Source organism: Hippocampus bargibanti, linkage group LG08, assembly GCF_051943395.1.
Source record: "Hippocampus bargibanti isolate YZ-2025 linkage group LG08, ASM5194339v1, whole genome shotgun sequence".
Lineage (NCBI taxonomy): Eukaryota > Metazoa > Chordata > Actinopteri > Syngnathiformes > Syngnathidae > Hippocampus > Hippocampus bargibanti.
This window is the reverse complement of record NC_142741.1, coordinates 2,411,935-2,436,366: the sequence shown is the minus strand read 5'-3', so window position 1 is coordinate 2,436,366 and position 24,432 is coordinate 2,411,935. Positions and strand designations below refer to the sequence as shown.

The 24,432-nt window shown below is 40.7% G+C and overlaps 2 protein-coding genes across 9 annotated transcripts in view; one reads left to right on the top strand and one right to left on the bottom strand.

Moving 5' to 3' along the window:
• Positions 1–15,300, bottom strand: part of xirp2b (xin actin binding repeat containing 2b) — a 51,945-nt gene extending 36,645 nt beyond the window's left edge. For 4 of the 5 annotated variants that reach the window (XM_089003260.1, XM_089003263.1, XM_089003264.1 and 1 more), the window contains exons 1-2: positions 14,994–15,063; positions 10,161–10,271 (exon numbers count right to left, since the gene is read on the bottom strand). The gene's annotated coding sequence lies outside the window, so the exon portion shown is untranslated. Of the gene's footprint in view, positions 1–10,160; positions 10,272–14,993; positions 15,064–15,161 lie in introns of those variants that run through there. The other variant, XM_089003261.1, reaches the window with a different exon arrangement.
• csrnp3 (cysteine and serine rich nuclear protein 3) lies at positions 5–24,416 on the top strand. Of its 4 annotated transcripts, none has more exons than XM_089003274.1 (6): positions 5–154; positions 731–766; positions 16,297–16,465; positions 20,115–20,377; positions 22,173–22,469; positions 23,433–24,416. In XM_089003274.1, exons 3-6 carry the CDS (start codon positions 16,303–16,305, stop codon positions 24,414–24,416), a joined length of 1,707 nt encoding a protein of 568 aa, XP_088859400.1. In that variant the 5' UTR covers positions 5–154; positions 731–766; positions 16,297–16,302. The 4 variants fall into 4 exon arrangements, with proteins under 4 accessions (XP_088859400.1, XP_088859399.1, XP_088859397.1 ...); XM_089003273.1 differs by having other exon boundaries at positions 726–766; XM_089003271.1 differs by lacking the exons at positions 5–154; positions 731–766 and adding an exon at positions 12,342–12,468 and having other exon boundaries at positions 20,118–20,377.
• Positions 24,417–24,432: the final 16 nt, after the last annotated feature.

Sequence of the window (24,432 nt, the reverse complement as noted above, 5' to 3'; positions counted from 1 at the left end):
GGGAAAGACAACAGAGTAAGAGTCAAGCGGTCCCCTTCACCCCGACCCCCGAGATCCCACCCAACGCCCGAAACATCCGACATGGAGACAACACCGACACCAAGCATGGAACTGAGGGAGGGGCGTTGCTTGAATTGAACCAACGACATGAATGGTGAGTGGAAGGAAAACGAGACACAGTCAGCCCCTTGAAGTTAGTTGCACGTTGACTGCATGTGACACAAGTACAGGACGAGGGTCGTCATTGGTGAGACTGACGTATCTCAGCGTGTTAGTGTGTTGACATCCATCCAAACTCCTTTTTTCTTTGTCTTGCTTCAACCGTGCATCATTTCCGCACAATAGATGTGTCAGTGTTACACCCCCCCCACCCCACCCAACCATAATTATGGAGCAGAGTGCACATGTGTGCTAGCTTGACATAAAACTGGTGCGAGGCCAGCTTCCTGAAGAGAGTGTGGATCCCCGCAGAGTCCAATGCAGTACAGGAAGTCGACACCCACCCACCCCCCCCCCCACTCATACCGCACCACCACCACTATCCATCTTCTTTACCATCTCCATTACGAGTGCCAAACTTTCCTAGCGTGATTTTGTCTTTTTATTTCAATGTCTTACATCAGGTTGCTACTATCTGTTATGCAACCTGCCGCGGATGCTAATGACCCCCCTCCCCGACCCCCATCCCAACCCCTCTTCACCCCCCCTTTTTGTATTCTCCCCAGGACAGAAGCAGTCGACTGCGGTGTAATCTCATTTTCTTAAGGTAAATTGCATTCAATATGTATTGCATTGTATTGTATTGTATTGTTATGAGGCTCGATTGGTAATCGCATGTATCGTACACGCTGCCTCAAAAGACCCCGTGATGTGATGTTGATGCAGTGTAAAGTCAACACAGACGTCTGCAGCGGTCTCACCGGATTATAGCATAGAGACGCCTCTGATATCACTCTCATTAAAAAAAAAAAAAATGGCTCTTTAGAATATTTATTGTGAGCTTGATATGCGGCGCTTGTTCTGAATCAAACATCAGTGGGGTGAAAATGTTTCTCAGTGGGGTGTTTTTTGTGTGTGTATGTCAGGCGTTAAAAGGGAAGTCGGTGTTTGTCTATTAAGATTATGATGGTATGAATCGCCTCTTATCCGAGAGGCTTCGTCAGCGAACTAAAGTCTTGCTGGTAGTATCAGCCTTATATATATATATATATACTACTACTACTCCCTGCAGCTACACTGATTACTTCTATTGACCTGACTGATTACTTGTATTGTTCTGCCTGAGTATGGGGTCTACGACTGGCCTGATTACCCCATTTGCTCTGGTATCAAATCATCAGCATAACTAAGCCTATTTTGCCCAAGAAGTAGGTGGTAGGAACGATCTAAATTGAACCTCTAATCTAAATTGAAAGAAGAAGGCTACGTTCCTCATCAAGTGTTTAATGCTGCGGCCACTCCATTCCATCGAGCCATCAACGACCATCACAAAGGTCAATAAAACAATTTTATTATACAGTACAGTTTATTTCTTTAATTATAACACAACAGCACATTTATTATACATAAAATAAGGACTATTTTGTGTAGTTTTAAGGCTTAGAATATTAGAAAATTGTGTTTTATGGGGACCTGGGAACGGATTATTCTCACATGAATGGTTTCCTATGGGAAATTATTTTTTGGGATACACACTTTTCGCTTTACACACTCTGGGAACCAATTAAGTTCGTAAGCCAAGGTATCACTTGGAAACCATTCAAATAACGCATTTTCCAACCGTCATTTTAACATTTCTAAAACAAAACATTCACATTCACACCATGACAGAGGTTTTATATATAAATGATAAGCCTTGTCTGCGCAATGTGAACACCCCCCAATCCCAAAAGCCTTCCCAGCCTTCGCGCGAGATGAAAGCTTCTCTGCCGTCTCCATGAAATGCTTTGGCAGCTCCCGTTTCTTTTTTTGTGATAACATGGAAAAATAAAGTCATAAATAAGAAATAGACGCATGAATAATGGAGTCGCGCGTTATGATTGACGTGATGGCTGAGGGTTACTGATTACAGCTGCTATGTGGTTGTGTGAGTAAAATGGGAGCAAATCAAAAAAAACACAAGTCCGAGTGATTTCTACGCCTTGTTTGTATAATGTGGTGCGCCCGATTGATATATTATTTGGAAAACTTTTTTTTTCATTCATTGAAGATGCGCCTTAGAGTCCGGTGCGCATTATATATGGGAAAAAAAATAATACACCATTCATTGCATGTGCGCCTTATATTCCGGTGCGCCTTATACACCGGAAAATACGGTAATCCAATTCTAAACCACAATAATATATCTACAATTTCTAAAACAAATCCATCACTTTTTACAACTTTCGTGAATGAAACGTTCACTCAACCCGGAAGTAACTCATATAGATAGAATGCTAACTAGTTTTTAGTTCGTTTTTCGATAGCTAATAGCTAGCTAGCTCGCTAGATAGATAGATAGCTAGTAGTTAGCAAATATATAGCAAAGAGATCACAATAATAATACGTTTCATTTCTAAGCGCCTTTCAAAACTCTCAAGGTCACTTTACAGTCACAGGATAAGTTTTTCTGTGCGTGAGCAGTGGCAGCCACACGCGCCAGCGTTCACTCAACCCGGAAGTAACTCAAATAGATAGAAAGCTAACTAGTTAGCTAATAGATAGCTAATAGTTTTCAGTTCGTTTTTAGATAGCTAACAGATAGCTATCTAGCTATAGCAAATAGATAGCTAATAGATAGCACTTTACAGTACAGGATAAGTTTTTCTGTGCGTGAGCAGTGGCAGCCACACGCGCCAGCGTTCACTCAACCCGGAAGTAATCAAATAGATAGAAAGCTAACTAGTTAGCTAATAGATAGCTCTAATAGCGCCTTTTCAGTTCACAAGATACGTTTTTCTGTGGGTGAGATAGCTAATAGATAGCTATCTAGCTAGCTAGATAGCTAATAGATAGCAAATAGATAGCAAAGAGATCACAATAATAATACATTTCATTTCTAAGCGCCTTTCAAAACTTTCAAGGTAACTTTAAAGTCACAAGATACGTTTTTCTGTGGGTGAGCAGTGGCAGCCACACGTGCCGGCATTCACTCAACACGGAAGTAAGTGAAATAGATAGAAAGCTAACTAGTTAGCTAATAGATAGCTAATAGTTTTCAGTTCGTTTTTAGATAGCTAATAGATAGCTAGCTAGATAACCAGCTAGATTGATAGATAGATAGCTAATAGATAGCAAAGAGATAATAATAATAATAAATGTTATTTATAAGCGCCCTTCAAAACTTTCAAGGTAACTTTAAAGTCACAGGATACGTTTTTCTGTGGGTGAGCAGTGGCAGCCACACGTACCGGCATTCACTCAACACGGAAGTAACTGAAATAGATAGAAAGCTAACTAGTTAGCTAATAGATAGCTAATAGTTTTTAGTTAGTTTTTAGAGAGCTAATAGATAGCTATCTAGCTAGCTAGATAGCTAATAGATAGCAAATAGATAGCAAAGAGATAATAATATTAAATACATTTCATTTATAAGCGCTCTTCAAAACTTTCAAGGTAACTTTAAAGTCACAGGATACGTTTTTCTGCGGGTGAGCAGTGGCAGCCACACGTGCCGGCATTCACTCAACCCGGAAGTAACTGAAATAGATAGAAAGCTAACTAGTTAGCTAATAGATAGCTAATAGTTTTCAGTTCGTTTTTAGAGAGCTAATAGATAGCTATCTAGCTAGCTAGATAGCTAATAGATAGCAAATAGATAGCAAAGAGATAATAATATTAAATACATTTCATTTATAAGCGCTCTTCAAAACTTTCAAGGTAACTTTAAAGTCACAGGATACGTTTTTCTGTGGGTGAGCAGTGGCAGCCACACGTACCGGCATTCACTCAACCCGGAAGTAACTGAAATAGATAGAAAGCTAACTAGTTAGCTAATAGATAGCTAATAGTTTTTAGTTGTTTATAATAATAATAATAATAATAATAATAATAATAATAAGATAAGAAGAAGAATCCATTTAATTTCTAAGTGCCTTTCAAAACTTTCAAGGTCACTTTACAGTCACAGGATTAATTTTTAATGTGCGTGAGCAGTGGCAGTCACACGTGCCGGCATTAACTCAACCCGGAAGTAAATCAAATAGAAAGCTAGCTAGCTAGCTAATAGACACATAGCTAATAGAGAGTTAGCTAGATATCTTTTTTTTTTTGCACACTGATTCTCATTTAAATGCAGGAAGAACGGATCAATGGTTCCCAAGACTGTGTAGCGTAGCTCCTCAGTCAGTAAGTGCACTTGCACCCGTGCAGCCTCCACCCCCCGGGGGGGCCATCGCAAGTTAACAAATGTACAGCGAGCCTATGAAGTCTCATTTGCATAAATCCGTAAATGTCGCCTCATTTCCATAACAGGATTCTTATTCATTTTTTTTTTTTTTTTGGGTGTGTGTAATTGCAGAATGGACACATTGGAGACGTGTGACAACTTGAGTTGATTATTCGCTCAGTCACCCCAACAGGCATAAAAATGGGGGGAAGGGGGTTGATACAGATTGTCAAATATGAGCGCTTTGTGTATTATTTGACAAAATTAATAACAGGTACTAGCAGAGTACAGTCACAGTATGCTGATTTATGATGATGAGAAATTTGGGATTCTAATCTAATTTGTTCCGCGATTATGCTTGAATTCGCAACTCCCCGTCCAATCCACATTCTTGAAGCAGCGAATCACGACACACCTCGAACGCAACACTGTCAACTAATTCAGATGGCGTCAATAAACGGTGGCGTTCCTCGATGTGATGCTAATTGATGCAGATGAAGATTAATAATCATAATAATACATTTCATAATAATAATAATAATAATAATAATAATAATACATTTATAAGCGCCTTTCAAAACTCTCAAGGACACTTTACGGTCACAGGATATTTTTTTCTGCGGGTGAGCAGCGGTAGCCACACGCGCCAGCGTTCACTCAACACGGAAGTAACGCAAATAGATAGCCAATAGATAATAATAAAAAAAATAATTTTGGGTATTTTACTTGCAGGAGTCAACTGCGTGTTGAAGTACGGATATTTTGATGTACACTATATTACTTTTAACCACCTTAGGCACCGTCCGTGAAATGCTACCTGACAAAGAGCCACAATGCTGAGACGTGTCGTATAGATGAATCATGAAAATATTCCCTTTAAAGATGTTCTCGCTTATCGAGATGCTTCACACAACGCCTCGGGGTGCGCATGAGGCTCCGTGGGGAGAATGTTTTGAAAGTTAAGTTCATCAAATTGCTGACTGCGAGAAACTGAAAACTTGAAAAGACATACAGGTAGTCAAACGTGTGTCGTCAAGAAATCATCCAGCGTCATGAAGAGCTTTCATGTGGACCAAGTGGAAAGGTGTCGAAGCATTTATTTGATATTCTTGAGATCCAAATAAAGGTCCATGCACGAGTTTGTCTTCACTATTAACTCATTCACTGCCAGATGTACAAAAATGTGTCCACTCCAATGCCAGGGTTTTTGTCATTGTCACTCAAATTCCAGAAGTCATACCGGGTTGAAGGCGAAATTAGAAGGAAAACTACATCAATGACGCTGATGGTGAATCGTTGTGTGTCGCAGCCAATTGCGGTAACACGCATAAAGAAGGTGTAAGTTGACGCAAATTCCCTAGTGGACAAATCAGCCCATTTGCAACGGAGCTTGGGCGCCATCTTGTGCATTTTCTGGGCGCTACATTGGAGTCCAGACGGCTGAAATGACATCTTTAATCGCTTGCAAACATTTATGCCAGGGGTGTCAAAGTCATTTTTTGCCGCGGGCCACATTGTAGTTATGGTTTCGTCTCGAGTTATGAATTTGGGGAACCCATTAGAATGTTTAAATCCCTTCAAATATTACATATAGAGCACACAGCAAATTAATGAATAACTCGTTTTCAAATCTGAAGTCAAGAATAATGACTTTTATTGTGGTTGACATCCAAAAATATGAAATTTTGGCTCAGATTTTAGCAATCATCATGGAATTTGACAAGTTTGATTTGGTTTCGCGGGCCGAAAAAAATGATGTGGCGGGCCGGATTTGGCCCGCGGGCCTTGGCTTTGACACCTGTGATTTATGCTTTCCTCTTCAGAACTATTTGAATCCTATTCATAACTGGATGAGTAACAAGAAAACATCTTTTTACGAATCTGAACTCTCTGAAGCCATTGTTTTGATTCTGGAGCATGGCAGTTTGTGAAGGAGTATCCTGGCGTGATGTCACGAACGAGGGGGCGGGACTTTCTGAATCCCAGTTTCGAGCTCATTTTGTGGCAGTTTTGGGACACTTGAAGTCATTTTTATTGGTGTTTTGCATTTGACTAAAAATATCGGCCCGCGTGTTTTGTGTATTTTAGATGCTATAAAACATTTTTCTGATGTCAGTTAGGAAACCAAAAAATGGTGTCGGTTGTCCTTTAAGGAAAGGGAAAATAGGTCAGCGCATTGGTGAAGCAAATGCGTGGCATCCCTCCAGTGTGTGCACCTTATGTAATAGGGCTGAATGTAAAATGTGATACTCAGACGCACAGACAGGATGTGCACAAGGTGCCTTCCAGGGACAAATTGAAGAGAAATTGACTCGACAACCGAAGAATAGTAGCTTAGCATTTGATGTGTTTAGTTGCAAAACGTTAATTATGAACAGCGGATGCATTAGAAACACTGTATGTTAACTCATTCACGAATTTATTTGGGAATTGAAAATATGACGTACAGCGCCATTTTCGAATTTGTTCATGTTTTTTTTTCATGCTTTGGTGCTGATAAAGCACTGGTCAGACCTCTGGCAATATATATTTTTTTTCCACAAGGGGCGCAGCATTTCCATGTTAACGCTATGTTCCAGCTTCGGCTGTTGTTAAAGCACTATATAAACCAATATGCAAGTATTGCATTGTATTTTGGACAGCCGCCCCCATTTGAAGCTCATATAACTCCAGAACCATAAAATTTAGGAATTAATTCTTTGTTTCTTGATATATTTGTTTATTTTTTGTACCTTTTAACTCATTCGCCGCCATTCCCGAATTTATTCGGCAATTGAAAAGTGTGACGTGGAGCGCCATTCCCAAATTTGCTCGGGTTTTGGTTTTTCTTGCTGGGGGTGCCGATAAAGCGCTGGTCAGACCTCTTGCAATATTTTTCCCTTCCACCAGGGGGGCAGCATTTGCATTTTGTCCACCTTAGCGCTGATTTACAGCTTTAGCTGTTGTGAAAGCGCGATCGAAACCAATATTTATGTATTGTATTGTATTTTGAACAGCTTCCCCTATTTCAAGCTCAAACACTGCAGAACCATAAAATTTAGGAATTAACTTTTTCTTTCTGATGAAAGAAGAGAGCCTAAGGTTTCTAATGCTGCATTGAATGTTTATGTAGTCCTAAAACTATTATTTTTGTTAAAGCGCTATATAAACCAATACGGATGTATTGTATTTTGAACAGCCGCCCCCATTTCAATCTCAGATAACTCCAGACAGAAAGAAGAGAGTCTATTGACGTTGCATTGAATGTTTATAAGAAGAGACTAAAACGCGTTGATAAAAAAAAAATACAATATGATGCTATTTTTTTGTTACAAATTTGTCTAGGCTAGCGTTCTAGCTAGTTACTTCCGGGTTGAGTGAACGCTGGTGCGTGTGGCTGTCGCTGCTCACCTGCTGAAAAAATATCCTGTGACTGTAAAGTGTCCTTGAGAGTTTTGAAAGGCGCTTATAAATGAAATGTATTATTATTATTATCTATTAGCTATCTATTAGCTGGCTATCTGGTGGCTGGCTGGTTAGCTGGCTGGCTATCTATTAGCTGTCTGGTGGCTGGCTGGCTAGTTAGCTGGCTATCTATTGGCTAGCTGTTGGCTGTCTGGTGGCTAGTTAGCTGGCTATCTATTGGCTGGCTGGCTATCTGTTGGCTATCTATTAGCTAGCTAGCTAGTTTTTTATTTATTATCACCCACAGAAAAAGTGATCCAGTGACTGTAAAGTGACCTTGAGAGCTTTGAAAGGCACTTACAAATAAAATGTATTATTATTATTATTGTATTGTTTAAGCATGCGTTCGCTAGGAATTTGCACGGTGATCTAACTACAATTTCCCATAGTGAATTCCCATCAGAGGGGGGGTGGGGGGGGACAGACAGACAAAATAAAGCAAGCGTTTTGAAATGCGCGCAAAGCTAACGATAGCGTTGGTACGGAAGCGTCCGTGTTGATTTACATCAACGGGCGAGCGTGGTCTTATTTTGCCTGCTGCATTTCTCTCATTAGCCTGACTTGCTCTTTGGCTCTTTGTGATGCAGCCGTGCAATCTTGTAGCGCTCAGCGGTGCGCTTCCTCTGGCCTCGTTTTTCAAACGGCATATTTTAAAGAGGACGTTACAATGGGGGTGGGTGTGGAAGGAGAAATTTATGAAAAAAATATCTTTGAATAAAATAATTTAGCTACAATAAGGTACACTAAACGGACAATTGAAAATATACAAGCTTGGTTGTTTAAAAAAAGATTCCTCTAACCTGGATTTATATTTTTGATTTATTTTATTACATTTCATTTATAAGCGCATTTCAAAACTCTCCAGGTCACTTTACAGTTACAGAATAAGCTTTTTTTGTGGGTGAGTAGCGGCAGCCACACGTGCTAGTGTTCACTCAACCCGGAATTAACTCAAATAGAGAGAAAGGTAGCTAGCTAGCTAAGATACAGTAATAACAATAATAATAATAATACATTTCATTTATAAGCAACTTTCAAAACTCTCAAGGTCACTTTACAGTCACAGGATACAATCACTAATAGATAGCTACCTAGCCAGTTAATTGATAGCTAGCTAGATAGCTAAACGATAGCTAGATACATAGCTAAATGATAACTAGCTAGATAGCTAAACGATAGCGAGCTAGATACCTAGCGAGCCAGCTAGGCAGCTAATACATAGCTAATAGATAGCTAATCGTTCGCAAATAGATAGTTAGGTAGCTAGTTTGCTAGTCTGGGTTAGCGTTCATGCGCACCTTGAGCTCATGTTGCCAAAATGTGGAAATGAGGGATGAATTAAAGTCGATAACACAATTTTAATATTCCGTGGGCCCTTTTTTGAGTGAAAATGACAAAAACCCTGGCACAGGAGTGGACACATTTTTTGCACATCTGGGAGTTATTGAGTTAGAAAAATATTGTACAAAAAATGGAGGGTTTTTTGTGTGTGTATTTTTACGCAGTCTGTTGTAACGCAGTTACATTTTTAAATGTACATACTTAGAAACTGCACACAAATGCTGTCTCTATGATGAGTTACGCAAATAAATACATTAATAATAATAATAATAATAATAAAACAGACTCAGATGCACTTCTCTTAGCCTTCCAGCCACAAATGTCCGCTTATCAATCAAATACAGTGAGACCTCAACTTACGACCTTAATTGGTTCCCAGACAGAGTGTGTAAGGCGAAAAGTGTGTATCTCAAAAAACACTTTCCCATAGGAAACCATTATAATAGGAATAATCCGTTCCCGGGTTTCCATAAAATATACTTTTTAACTAAATAAGCCTTAAAACTACACACAACATACCTTATTCTATGTATAATAAATGTGCTATTGTATTGCAATTAAAGAAATATGCTGCATTGTATCATAAAGTCACTTTATTTACATTTGTGATGGTCATTTATGGCTTGATGGAATGGCGTTGGAGGTCGAAGGTCAAAGGAAATTGCTGTTTGGAAAGAGAGGCGCATTACATGAGGACTATAATTAAAGAAATAAACTGTGCTGTAAAATAGTTTTATTTATCTTTTTGATGGTCGTTGATGGCTTATGGAAGGAGAGTCACCTTCCATAAGGACTGTTGGTGCTGTTCGGTCGTGTTCTTCCGCCGAAGATCACTCCGCCAGCCGTGGTGGGTGTGTATTATGAAAATAGTGCTTATTATAAGGTTTAATTTTCAGAAATTTGACGTTTGTAAGACGAAAAGTTTGTAAGTTAAGGTGTTTGTAAGTTGAGGTCTCACTGTATCGGATATAGCATAGCTTAGCGTGAAATGCCTTTTCGCACAATATACCTGGTTGATGGGTCCAGCTGTGACTTGACTGTTTTGTCTGCGCTCCCACGGCGTGCTCTCTGGCCTCAGCAGGCAGCTGTTTTCTTACAAGCACCACTAAAAGCTCACTACCTGCACCACATCAAAAAAAAAAAAAAAAAAGACGACACAGTTAGCGGCCGCTTGGTGAGCGCCGTGCAGAATGTAGCCATTAAAGAGCCAGACGGTTCACAAGATGGACCTAAAAGCAGAGATAATGAGAGTCAATATTGGTTTTTAATCACCAATGCCTTTATAGACATTAGCGGACACGCAGCATGAGTCACCTGTAGTCGTCAACCTTCAGGGCTTTATAACTTGTGCTCTTTTTAATGGAATATAAGTAAAAAAAAATGATAAGTTGGAATCCTTTAAAGGACAACCGACACCTTGCGACAGTTGCGTCCATAATTTGTAAAATGACTTCAAATGACTTCTATTGAGAGCATTTCAAAGATTCCACCGCATATAGCTATATTTTACCTTTTAAGACTCGCGCTGAATATTCAAAAAGTCCCTTAAGTGACGTCACGGAGGGAAAATTTGAAGGAAAACTACATAAATAACGCGATGGTGAATCATTGTGTGTGTCGCAGCCAATTGCGGTAACACGCATAAAGAAGGTGTACGTTTACACAAATTCCCAGCGGACAAATCAGCCCATTTCCAATTAATTCCAGCTCATGGATAGTCAGCTAGATAGCTAGCTAGATAACCAGCCAGATAGCCAGACAGCTAATGGATAGCTAGCTAGATAGCCAGCTAATATATAGATAGCCAGCCAGCTAATGGATAGCTAGCTAGATAGATAGCCAGCGAGATAGCCAGCGAGATAGCCAGCTAATACATAGCTAATAGTAATGCTGATGAGGTGATACCAGAGCAAATAGGGCAATCAGGCCAGTCGTTAGTCAGTACAAAAGGAACAATTAGTGGGGCCGCAGGGAGTAGTCCTCTGCTCCCCCCAACCTGAGAGCAGGGACCTATCATAGCAGAGTCCGGCACCGCCATGTCTGGACAGTCAGGATATATATATATATATATATATATATATATATATATATATATATATATATATATATATATATATATATACATACATATATACATATATATACATACATATATACACATATATACATATATATATACATATATACATATATATACATATATATATATATATATATATATATATATATATATATATATATATATATATATATATATATATATATATAGATAGCCAGACAGCTAATTGATAGCTAGCTTGATAGCCAGCTAGATAGCCAGCTAATACATAGCTAGCCAGATAGCCAGACAGCTAATGGATAGCCAGCTAGCTAGATAGCCAGGGAGATAGGCAGCTAATACATAGCTAATAGATAGCTAGCCAGATAACCAGACAGTTAATAGATAGCTAGCTAGATAGCCAGCTAGATAGCTAGCGAGATCGCCAGCTAATACATAGATAGCCAGCCAATACATAGCTAATAGCTAGCTATCCAGATCGCCAGATACCTAATGAATCGCCACCTAAATAGCTAGCTAGCTAGCGAGATAGCCAGCTAATACAATGCACACCGCCTCATCTGTTTCTCCGACACTACCCCCTCCGTCCCCACACCCTCTACCCCCATATCTCTGCCTCCTGCACCCCACACCCTCTCACCACCGCTAGCCCTCCTTTACCCACACTCCCTCCCTTTCCCCATCTACCATGTCGGTAAAAATATCTGCAGACAGCAGGAAAGGAGGCTCGCTCGCTCTCTCGATTTCTCTCTCTCGATTTTTCTCCCTCCCTCCACCGCTCTCTCTCCCTCCCTCCACCACACTCCCTCTCTCTCTCTCTCTCTCTCTCTCTCTCTCTCTCTCTCTCTCAGACAATCCACCCATGTGAGTTAGCAGGGCTGACTGTGCCTCAGCTCCCCATTCAGTCTCTCTCTGCCTACCAAGCCCCTTCTTGCCCGCTAATGAGCCTTTGTGTGACGAGGGGCGAGCAACAACGATGACAAAGAGAGAGCTAAAGTGTGAAAGATTCTCATCTTGCTTCTTGTAATTAAGCATGTAATATCGACAGTCTCATCTTTCAGGCTGCAACCCCCCCCCCCCCCCCCCCCCCTGTTTCTTTGTCTCCTTTTTTTTGTTTGTTTTTTTAAACCTCATATCAGTGGACTTGAAAGAAAAATGGGAAAAGCTCATAAGGTGTCAATTGCCGCATTGATGATTGTGTAACGGAGAAGAGGTTTAAAAAAAAAAAAAAGGAGTTCGAGTCTGCCGACGGATGCAGGTCAGTAGTTCCCTTGAGGGCTGACCGGGCCGGCGCCGGCGCCGGAGGGAGTTGCCGTGATGCCGGGTGCATGTTTGCCTGTTGTCATCTCATTGCTGCTGCGCTAGGGTTGTGTTTATGATTCATGTGAAGAAGAAAGGAAATGCGCGTGTCATATCGGCGGGTGATGGGGGATTTTTTTGGTTGTCGTCACGGATTTTAATTCCTGCAGTGCAGTGAGAGTTAAAAGAGTCACAACGGTTTACGATATGTTGATTCATTAACTTAGAATGTCAACTTGGTGTGTGCATGATAGTAATTGTATGGCCGTGTGCACTCTGGTGTATGCGTGTGTTGTTGTTGTTGGTTTTTTTTCAAATAAGATATGGCATTAGTTCAATTTGGAATTTATATTTATGGATGGAGTATGACTGACTGAATGCAATTGATGTCCATATACACACAAAAAAAAATTCCTTTATTTATTTATTCGATTAAAATATATTATTTATTTAACTATGTATTTATTTATCTATTTATCCATTTATTTGTCTATTTATTCCATCAAAAAGAGCTTATTTATTCATTTAACTATGTATTTGTTTATCTATTTATTTGTCGATTTATTTATTCCATTAAAAAGAGCTTATTTATTCATTTAACTATGTATTTATCTATTTATTTTTTTATTCCATCAAAAAGAGCTTATTTATTCATTTCACTATGTATTTATTCATCTATTTATTTGTCAATTTATTTATTCCATCAAAAAGAGCTTATTTATTCATTTAACCATGTATTTGTGTATCTATTTATTAGTCAATTTATTTATTCCATCAAAAAGATCTTATTTATTCATTTAACTATGTATTTATCTATTTATTTTTTTATTCCATCAAAAAGACCTTATTTATTCATTTCACTATGTATTTATTTATCTATTTATTTGTCAATTTATTTCTTCCATCAAAAAGGGCTTATTTATTCATTTAACTATGTATTTATTTATGTATTTACCTATTTATTTTTATTTACTTATTTATATATTTATTTATTTATTTTGTTTATTCCTACAAAGAGATTTATTTAACTATGTATTTATATTTGGATATATTAATTTATGTATGTATTTATTTATTAATGTATCTATGTATTTATTCCATTAAAAATAGTTCATTTATTTAACGATGTATTTATTTATCTATGTACTGTATATGTGACTAAAGTGACCTTGAGAGTTTTGACAGGTGCTTACAAATCAAAAGTATTATTATTATGATTATGATTATTATTATTTTTATTAGTAGTAGTAGTAGTAGTAGTAGTAGTAGTAGTAGTAGTAGTAGTAGTAGTAGTGGTGGTAGTTATAGCTAGCTATTAGCCAGCTTTCTATCTATTTGAGGTACTTCCGGGTTGAGTGAACGCTGGCGTGTGTGGCTGCCGCTGCTCACCCACAGAAAAATGGATCCTGTGACTGTAAAGTGACCTTGAGAGTTTTGAAAGGCGCATAGAAATCAAAAGTATTATTATTATTATTAGTAGTAGTAGTAGTAGTAGTAGTAGTAGTAGTAGTAATTATAGCTAGCTATTAGCTAGCTATTAGCCAGTTTTCTATCTATTTGAGGTACTTCCGGGTTGAGTGAAGGCTGGCGCGTGTGGCTGCCGCTGCTCACCCACAGAAAAACTGATCTTGAGAGTTTTGAAAGGCGCTTAGAAATGAAAAGTATTATTATTATTATTATTATTAGTAGTAGTAGTAGTAGTAGTAATAATTATAGCTAGCTATTAGCTAGCTATTAGCCAGTTTTCTATCTATTTGAGGTACTTCCGGGTTGAGTGAACGCTGGCGCGTGTGGCTGCCGCTGCTCACCCACAGAAAAACTGATCTTGTAACTGTAAAGTGACCGTGAGAGTTTTGAAAGGCGCTTAGAAATGAAATGTATTATTATTATTATTAGAAAATGAATTTATCTGTGTTCAAATGAACACGCTCGGCTTAAATGGGATATATTGAGTGTCATAGCACCAGTATATGAACACATATGTGCAGTTACTTGTACAAGGGTGTGAATATACGGTATGGATATTGCATTAGGGTTTGACGACCTGCAATTTGTTGCTCTGGATGACTATCACATGGGAAAGCACTAGTTGTGAGGATACGCTGTAATCTCCATGGAAACCATTTTTTTTTTTTAATATCAAAGCCTAATGCAGCCTGAGCAGAGAGCCACATACCGGTATTTCGCTCACAATACTGTCTAATTTGGAACCCTTTTGGTTCGCTGCCCACGCTATTTCGAGTGGAAATTTCCACAACCGGAAATGAAGCTTTGCAACGCTATGTGTGAACGAAGCGACGTTAGGGCAGCATACGAGCGATTGTGTGCGTTTCCATTCAGAAAAATGGAATTGATAGCATAGTCGCCTTTGACTTTCTAAATGCTGGATTGCATACTTTTCGTTTTAGCGAGTGATGGGTAATTTACAAGGCACCCCCGCAGAGAACAATGTGCCTTGCTTTCTGGCAGTGGCGGTTCTCCTACCCCTGAGCTGCACTTCTTCTTCGCATCTCTTCTCTCAGGCGGGCAGCGCGTCTCCCAGGAAGCATTTGCATCTGTAATGACTCGATAGCAGATGAAACGAGGCGGCCGTCTGTGAATGGAAAACTCCCCCACAAGCTGCTCTGACAGATAGACAAGGATGAGGCTCACCGAAAGATGCTGGCCTTCTTGTTGTTTCCAAGGCGGGAAGCCACGGCGCTGTCAGTCATCGCGTGTACAATAGCAGTAGAGGTTATCAGGGTCCCTGATTTGTTCAAAAGGATCCACAAAGTAGTCCTCCATTTTCTTTGGGTACCTAATAGGAAGGAAAAAAAAAGATGGCAAAAAAAGCCTCCTGAAACACTTGAAATGTATTTAGTGTCAATCAGAGCAACGTTAGCTCAAGATAGGTTTGTGGTGACTCTTGTTTCTAATAATAATCATCCATTTCATTTCTAAGCGCCTTTCACTTTTCACTTTTCAGTCACAGGATGAAGTTTTTTTGTGGGTGAGCAGTGACAGCCACACGCGCCAGCGTTCACTCAAACTAGAAGTAACTCAAGTAGATAGAAAGCAAGCTAATATATACAGTAAAGTCTCGTTATATCGATATCGGTTATATCGATAGTACTGCTTATTATGATACTATTTCTATAAACGCAAGGAGAAAATTTACATGCCGCAGGATTGGATATATTGATAGTCCGGTTATATCGATATTTTTTCCGACTCCCGAGAATATCGATATAACGAGACTTTACTGTAGCTAATAGCTAACCAGCTAGATAGATAGCCATAACGCGCCTATGAATGTTATAGGTAATTCTGAAGAGCCAAATCAAATTCCACTTTCTTTGGGTACCTGATAGGAAGGAAAAAAAAAAAGATGGCAAAAAAAGCCTCCTGAAACACTTGAAATGTATTTAGTGTCAATCAGAGCAACGTTAGCTCAAGATAGGTTTGTGGTGACTCTTGTTTCTAATAATAATCATCCATTTCATTTCTAAGAGCCTTTCAAAACTCTCAAGATTGACTTACGACCATTTCGACTTACGACCGTTTGGTCGGAACGGAACCCGGTCGTAAGTCGGATGTTCCCTGTATCATCGTACACCGGCCACCTTTGTGCTCCAGGTGATCAATCGCCGGCAAAGCGCCAGCGCAGAGCGACAACAGATCCTGGAGGCGTCTGGGTGTGCAAGTGTGTTTGCGTACGTGGTGCTAATTGAGTCTATTGAGGATTACAGAGACCTCTTAAACTGGATATTAAATAATACCTGGGCCCTTCGCTGTCTTTGTGTTTCAGGTGCAGATGTGTCAGGCCATGAGCGGAATACTGAAAAGGAAATTCGAGGAGGTGGAAGCCTCCTCCTCCCCGTGTTCTTCCTTGAGGGAGTCTGATGATGAGGTATCCTGCAGCGAGAGCGGGGACAGTAGCGACAGCGTCAATCCGTCCACCTCTGGCCCTTTCACCCGTGAGTGTCAGTCAGCATGTTGCTAACAAACCGCCTCATGGGGACGCGGGGGCGGGGTTTGTCATACAGTGATACCTCTGTTTACGAACTCCTTAGCTTACGAACTTTTCGGTTTACGAATGTTAAATTTATGAAAATTTTATCTTGGCATACAAGCTATTTTTAGGGATACATACGGAGCTGCCATAATGAGTGATGTGTCGTTCTACTAACAAGAAAATGGCAGCCGGCTTGTTTTGGTCCTCTATTCCCCGCCCCCAGTCGTCGGTTAAAGCCACGTGATTGGTCAAGAACGCAATACATAGCTAGCCAGATAGCCAGACAGCTAATGGATAGCCAGCTAGCTAGATAGCCAGCGAGATAGGCAGCTAATACATAGCTAATAGATAGCTAGCCAGATAGCCAGACAGTTAATGGATAGCTAGCTAGATAGCCAGCTAGATCGCCGGCTAGATAGCTATATCCCGACTGTCCAGACATGGCAGTGCCGGACTCTGCTATGATAGGTCCCTACTCTCAGGTTGGGGGGAGCAGAGGACTACTCCCTGCGGCCCCACTGATTGTTTCTATTATCCTGACTAACAACTGGCCTGATTGCCCTATTTGCTCTGGTATCACCTCATCAGCATCTATTACATTAGCTATTAGCTATGTATTAGCTGGCTATCTCACTGGCTATCTATCTAGCTAGCTATCCATTAGCTGTCTGGCTATCTATATATTAGCTATGTATTAGCTGGCTATCTAGCTGACTATCCATTAGTTAGCTGGTCAATTCCTCAAGATGGTGAAAGAAGAAGGCTACATTCCTCATCAAGTGTTTAATGCTGATGAAAGCGGTCACTCCATTCCATCAAGCCATGAACGACCATCACAAAGGTAAATACAACGACTTTATTAAACAGTACAGTTTATTTCTTTAATTATAATACAATGGTACATTTATTATACATAAAATAGAGTATATTTTGTGTAGTTTTAAGGCTTAGAAAAGTAGAAAGTTATGTTTTAAGGGGACCTGGAAACGGATTATTCTCATTTTAATGGTTTCCTATGTGAAATTAAATTTTGGGATACACACTTCACCTTACACACTCTGTCTGGGAACCAATTAAGTTCGTAAGCCAAGGTATCACTGTATTATTAAAGAAGAGGAAACAATAGGAGGTAATTTTAATCAAGATGGAACTGATGGTGTTATTCCAGTGCTGGGGGTGGCCGAGTCGGTCTCTGTAGGAGGCAGGTGTGATATGAATGCACAGTCATAGCCATCCGGGGGAGAAGCGAAGTGATGCTGAGAGACCACGGGTGTAATAGAAAGGCGGCATGCGCAAGCAGCTTCCCTTATTAGGAATAGCATCAGCATGCCAGTCGAGGCAGATGAATGAGATGATAATTTTTCAAGGTCTCGCTCTGAGCACGTACCCCGTAACTCCTTTTCCAAGAAAAGCTTTACATTATACAATCTATCACCAGTTGTATTAATTTTGACTGTTATTTTTATTTACAGTGATACCTTGGCTTACAAACCTAATTGGTTCCAAGACAGAGTGTGTAAGGCGAAAAGTGTGTATCTCAAAAATTAATTTCGCATAGGAAACCATTAAAATGAGAATAATCCGTTCCCAGGTCCCCATAAAACATAATTTTCTACTTTCTAAGCCTTAAAACGACACAAAATATATATGCCTTTGAACTATCAAAGTTGAGACGAGTCAAAATCTCACTGTTTTCTATCCATTTTCTCAGTGTCTCTCTGTCGTCTGCCTGTCTCTTTAATGTTTAAACCACCTCCCCTCACTGCTGCGTTCGTGACCAATCACGTGGGTTTAACCGACGACTGGGGGCGTGGAGTAGAGGACAAAAACAGTCGGCTGCCATTTTCTTGTTAGGAGAACGGGCTTGTTCACGAACGACACATGACTCATTGTGGCGCTCCGTGTGTATCGTGAAAAATAGTTCGTTTGCCAAGTAAAATGTTCATAAATGTAACGTTCATAAACCGGAAAGTTCATAGGCCAAGGGGTTCGTAAACCGAGGTATCACTGGATTTATTTTTATAAAACGGACGCCATATTTAGCCTAGTGGAAAATAGTGAATTATTATGCAAACTAAACAACGAAGGTCCAGCATTCTGAGGCACAAAATGGAAAGACGCATCATTATCCAGGGGGCGGGTGGACAACATCCTTCCAAGAATATATCAAGATGATGTCCCCCAAGGACAACCTGCTCAGACGACTGAAGCCCAGTAAGTCGAATGAACCAGACGGACAAACCCCTTCATGACTATTTTAAAGAAGTAGGTCGACATTGAGTAAACATACGAGTGGCTGGAAAAGGCTGGCACGGAGGGACTAATCATGGCAGCGTGATATCAATGGGGTCCACCACATCAAACGGGACCTCAGGTGCAAAGAAGCCCCAGGGATGGTGGAGCACATGACGGCACCATGCTGATATTGGCAAGGCAAAGCAATCGTGGAGCAGGGTAACCGGGTAGCAGGATTAGTGTAGCGGAAGTGACTAGAATCCAAAATATCGGCAGATGATCTGAAAAGATCCATGTTGAATAGCCTCCGGTGTGCCGTCATTTTGAACTTTAAAGAACCGGAAAAGCCACACAGTCATTCTATCTTATGTGATGAACATCCAATATCAGTGCCGTACTGATAAGATGAGAGGAATGGATGCTACATTGGAGTCCGGATGGCTTGAATTGATACGGAATCGATTTAATTTAAGCGATTGCAAACATGTATGCTTTCCTCTTCAGAACTAACTGTAGTCAACAGAAATTGAATCATATTCATAACTGTTTCTTTGTTGTTTTAGTAAGGGCTGTTAATTAATACGGATTAAAATATGAGATACTTTGTTTTTAATGACAGAAAAGAGGAAAACCACTTGGGGCCACGAGTTTTTCTGACTGTTATGTAGGCTAAGCTAAGCTAAGGCTAAGTATATACGCAGCCTGGATGAATTACTGAAGATTAGCTATCTATCTAGCTAGCTGGCTATCGAGCTAGCTAGCTATTAGCTATCTAAAAACAAACTAAAACTATTAGCTATCTATTAGCTAACGAGTTAGCTTTCTATTTGAGTTACGACCGGTTTGAGTGAACGCTGGCGCGTGTGGCTGCCACTGCTCACCCAAAGAAAAACTTATCCTGTGACTGTAAAGTGACTTTGAGAGTTTTGAAAGGCGCTATTAATGAAATGTATTATTAAACGTACAAAGAGGAGCAGGCACTCTGCTAGAAAGCTAAAACAGGCACTCTGCTAGCATGCTAAAATGGCGAACGAGTGACATTTTGGATTTTAGCACTATTTCGTGTGTGTTTTGGGTATTTTAGTTGCTATAAAACGTTTTTCTGATGTCAGTTAAGAAACATTAAAAAAATGGTTGTCCTTGAAACCGTGTTAATGTCAGCCGTGCTTTGTAGTATCGGTGGCTAGCTAACAAAAGCTCGACTTGGTTGCTTTGTTTCACGCTTGTTTGGGTGGATGGCGCTTTGGATACTCAATTATTTGTCTACGAGCCATTAAAATGTCCACTTTTCATCATACATACACCTTTTGAATTGTGCCGTCGACGTGCACTTGACATTTTGTAAATTTTGTTTCTTCCCCCTACAAACCGTCTAGCAGCCGGCTCCATCCTGAAGCGAGAGAAACGTCTGTGCACGAGGAGGGTGCACTTTGAGAAGGTGACCGTGTACTACTTCAGCAGGAGGCAAGGCTTCACTAGCGTGCCCAGTCAGGGCGGGAGTACGTTGGGTATGTCCAACAGGCACAGCTGGATCAGGCAATATTCCCTGGGAGAGTTTGCCGTGGAGCAGGAGAGGATCCACAGGGACATGCTGAGGGATCATCTCAAGGAGGAGAAACTCAACTCCATTAAACTCAAGGTGAAATATGCTCATTCCTCCACAAGCATCTTCGGGGCAATCACCCGTCAACCCACATATTTGCCATACACGCATTGGATTAACTCATTCACTGCCAGATGCTGTGCAAAAATGTGTCGACCATATTTGTGTGAGTTTTTCATTATTTGCCGAAAATAATAATTTGGAGTTGTCTAATTAGCTAGTTATCTATTAGTCATCTATTATAGCTAACTAGATAGCTAACTTGATCTTGATTTGAGTTATTCCCGGTTGAACGGGGTCACAGTTGCTGGATACGCACCTAGCTATCTATTAGCTGCCTAACTAGCTAGCTTGCTATCTATTAGCTAGCTAGCCAACTTGATCGTGATTTGAGTTATTTCCGGTTGAACGGGGTCACAGTTGCTGGCTACCCAGCTATTTGCTATCTATTAGCTGGCTAACTAGCTTTCTTACTATTAGCTAGCTAGATAACTTGATCTATTTGAGTTAATCCCAGGTGAACGGGGTCACAGTTGCTGGCTACCCAGCTAGCTAGCTATTTGCTATCTATTAGCTGCCTAACTAGCTATCCTGCTATCTATTAGCTAGCTAGATAACTTGATCTATTTGAGTTAATCCAGGGTGAACGGGTCACAGTTGCTGGCTACCCAGCTATCTATTTGATATCTATTAGCTGCCTAACTAGCTAGCTTGCTATCTATTAGCTAGCTAGATAACTTGATCTATTTGAGTTAATCCCAGGTGAACGGGGTCACAGTTGCTGGCTACCAAGCTAGCTATCTATTTGCTATCTATTAGCTGCCTAACTAGCTATCCTGCTATCTATTAGCTAGCTAGCTAACTTGATCTATTTGAGTTATTTCCGGTTGAACGGGGTCACAGTTGCTGGCTACCCAGCTAGCTAGCTATTTGCTATCTATTAGCTGCCTAACTAGCTAGCTTGCTATCTATTAGCTGCCTAACTAGCTAGCTTGCTATCTATTAGCTAGCTAGCTAACTTGATCTATTTGAGTTATTTCCAGTTGAACGGGGTCACAGTGGCTGGCTACCCAGCTAGCTATCTATTAGCTGCCTAACTAGCTAGCTTGCTATCTATTAGCTAGCTAGCTAACTTGATCGTGATTTGAGTTATTTCCGGTCGAACGGCGGTTCCAGTTGCTGGCTATTTATTTGCTATCTATTTAATATCTATTAGCTGCCTAACTAGCTAGCTTGCTATCTATTAGCTAGCTAGCTAACTTGATCTATTTGAGTTATTCCCGGTTGAGTGAACGCTGGCCACATGCGCCAGCATTCACTCATCCCGGAAGTTCTTTCATTATTAGAGTGAATAAACAATACATAAATATATATAAATAAACAAATACAGTAAAGTCTCGTTATATCGATATCGGATATATCGATAGTCCCAGTTATATCGATACTATTTCTATGCACGCACGGAGAAAATTACATGCAAACAGGGTCGGATATATCGATAGTCCCGGTTATATCGATATTTTTTCGGACTCCCTTGAATATCGATATAACGAGACTTTACTGTACATACGTAAATACATACGTAAATACATATATAAATATATATAAACAAACAAATAAATACATCTTACCGATTTTCATTTCTTCTTGAATACACATCCAGACACTCAATCTTGAGGCAACGTAATGCTTTACAACTCCCACCTAATGAAAGCAAACAGTTGAGCGTCACGTAATTTAACTTCCAATTAGCCAAATTACAAGCGAGATGGAAACAGACAAATAGTCATGATTTACGAAAGAAAAAAAATGTTGTCCTCCGGCTTTCTAGCTTACCAAGAACGGAACAGTGGAATCCGAGGAGGCCAACACTCTCACTGCCGAGGACATTTCCGACGATGACATCGACCTGGACAACACGGAGGTGGATGAGTACTTCTTCCTACAACCGCTCACCACGAAAAAGCGACGGGCCCTGCTACGTACGTCCGGGGTCAAGAAGATTGACGTTGAAGAGAAGCATGAACTTCGGGCCATTCGTATGTCCAGAGAAGATTGCGGGTGTGATTGTCGAGTGTTCTGTGAACCGGAGACCTGCGCCTGTAGCAATGCAGGGATCAAGTGTCAGGTAAAGACTCGATAAAATTATCAAACCTAAATATATTAAACCAAAAAAAATATATAGATCACCTGAATTTGTGACCGACTCGTACTTTCAATTTGTGGAGAAAAGGCGATTTGCCCACGTACCTTATGCCATTTTTCAGTAATCTGCAATCAAACATAGGTTGGTTTCACCTTAATCATATACAGTAAAGTCTCGTTATATCGATATTCAAGGGAGTCCGAAAAAATATCGATATAACCGGGACTATCGATATATCCGACCCTGTTTGCATGTAATTTTCTCCGTGCGTGCATAGGAATAGTATCGATATAACCGGGACTATCGATATATCCGATATCGATATAACGAGACTTTACTGTATTTTGGACACAGAATACAATATGATTGGAAAAAGGTTTGATGCTAATAAATGCTAATAATTTTACGATTGTAAAAGGATTTGCAATTATTGAACTCAATTTTTTTGCCAATGTGCAAAAATGCAATACCATTACAAACACGTATGCTTTCCTCTTCAGAACTATTTGAATCATATTCATAACTGGATGAGTAAGAAGAACGCATCTTCTCCGAATCTGAACTCTCTGAAGCCATTATTTTGATTCTGGAGCAAGGCAGTTTGTGAAGGAGTATCCTGGCGTGACGTCACGAACAAGGGGGGCGGGACTTTGTAAATCTGCCCAAATCCTCATTTTGTAGCAGTTTTGGGACAATTTAAGTCATTTTAATTGTTTTTTTTTTTGCATTTGACTAAAACTATCAGCCTGTGTGTTTTGGGTATTTTAGATGCTATAAAATGTTTTCCTGATGTCAGTTAGGAAACAAAAAAAATGGTGTCAGTTGTTCTTTAAGATACATTTTCCAAACTACTGGGCAAAAAAAAAAAAACAATTAGAAAAACATTGCTTAAAAATATAGCGTCGTTGCTTTTTCCAGTGACAGGAAATGCTTTGTTCCCTTTAGGTGGACCGTATGTCATTTCCATGCGGCTGCACAAAAGAAGGCTGCAGCAATTCGAGTGGCAGAGTGGAGTTCAACCCCATCCGCGTTCGGACCCATTTCCTGCACACCATAATGAAGCTGGAACTGGAGAAGAGTCGTGAGCAGGAGCAAGCTTCACCCACCAACGGTTACCACGGCAACGAGACAGTCAGCTCCAACCCCCTGGTTCAGTCTCCGCACAGGTTGGACTACACTTTGTCCGACGCCGTCCCCCAAAGCGCTGGCGTGCACTTGCCGACGTCAGGCGAGATGGACGAGGCGCTGGAGGACGAGGAGGAAGACGAGGATGAGGATGACGAAGACGAGGAGGAAAGCAGTAGCGTTTTCAGCGGCCTTTCAGACTCCAGCACTCAGAGTTTAGCCAACAGCGGATCGGAGGACGAGGACGACGAAGAAGACGACGACGAGGACAGCTCGGAGAATTTGTGTCACACAGAGGTGGTCCCCTTGGCCTCGGTGCTGTGCTACGGCGACGACGACAACCACGTGAACGGGAACGCTTATTTAATCAATTCGCCCTCCGCCGAGTACTATCAGCTCGGGAATTCTGGCCTCGCCCCCAGTGGCCCAACCGGCCAATCAGGCGAACCCTACGGGGAAGCCATAGCATTCCAAGAGCCAATCGGCAGCACCCAAAACCAGGGCGCCTTCCCCAATCAGCCAGTGGAACAATACTCTACGAATTTTAACATGGGCGGAAACGGAGCGGTAGCCGCCATGAACCACTACACCAACGAACAGCAGCTAACGTCCAAAGCGGACTTTGTAGATCTGCCGCCGGGGAATCAATTCCACAATTATCGGAACAATAACGCCCACGCTTCGTACGGCACTCACGGCTCATGCGCGACCGCAGAGGCGCCGCAGCAGTCCAACGTTAACGGGCACGCCGACTTGAACTTACTTGCGACGAGTACCAAGAATTTATCTTTGCCGGCCGTGTAGACGGTGCTGACGTTTG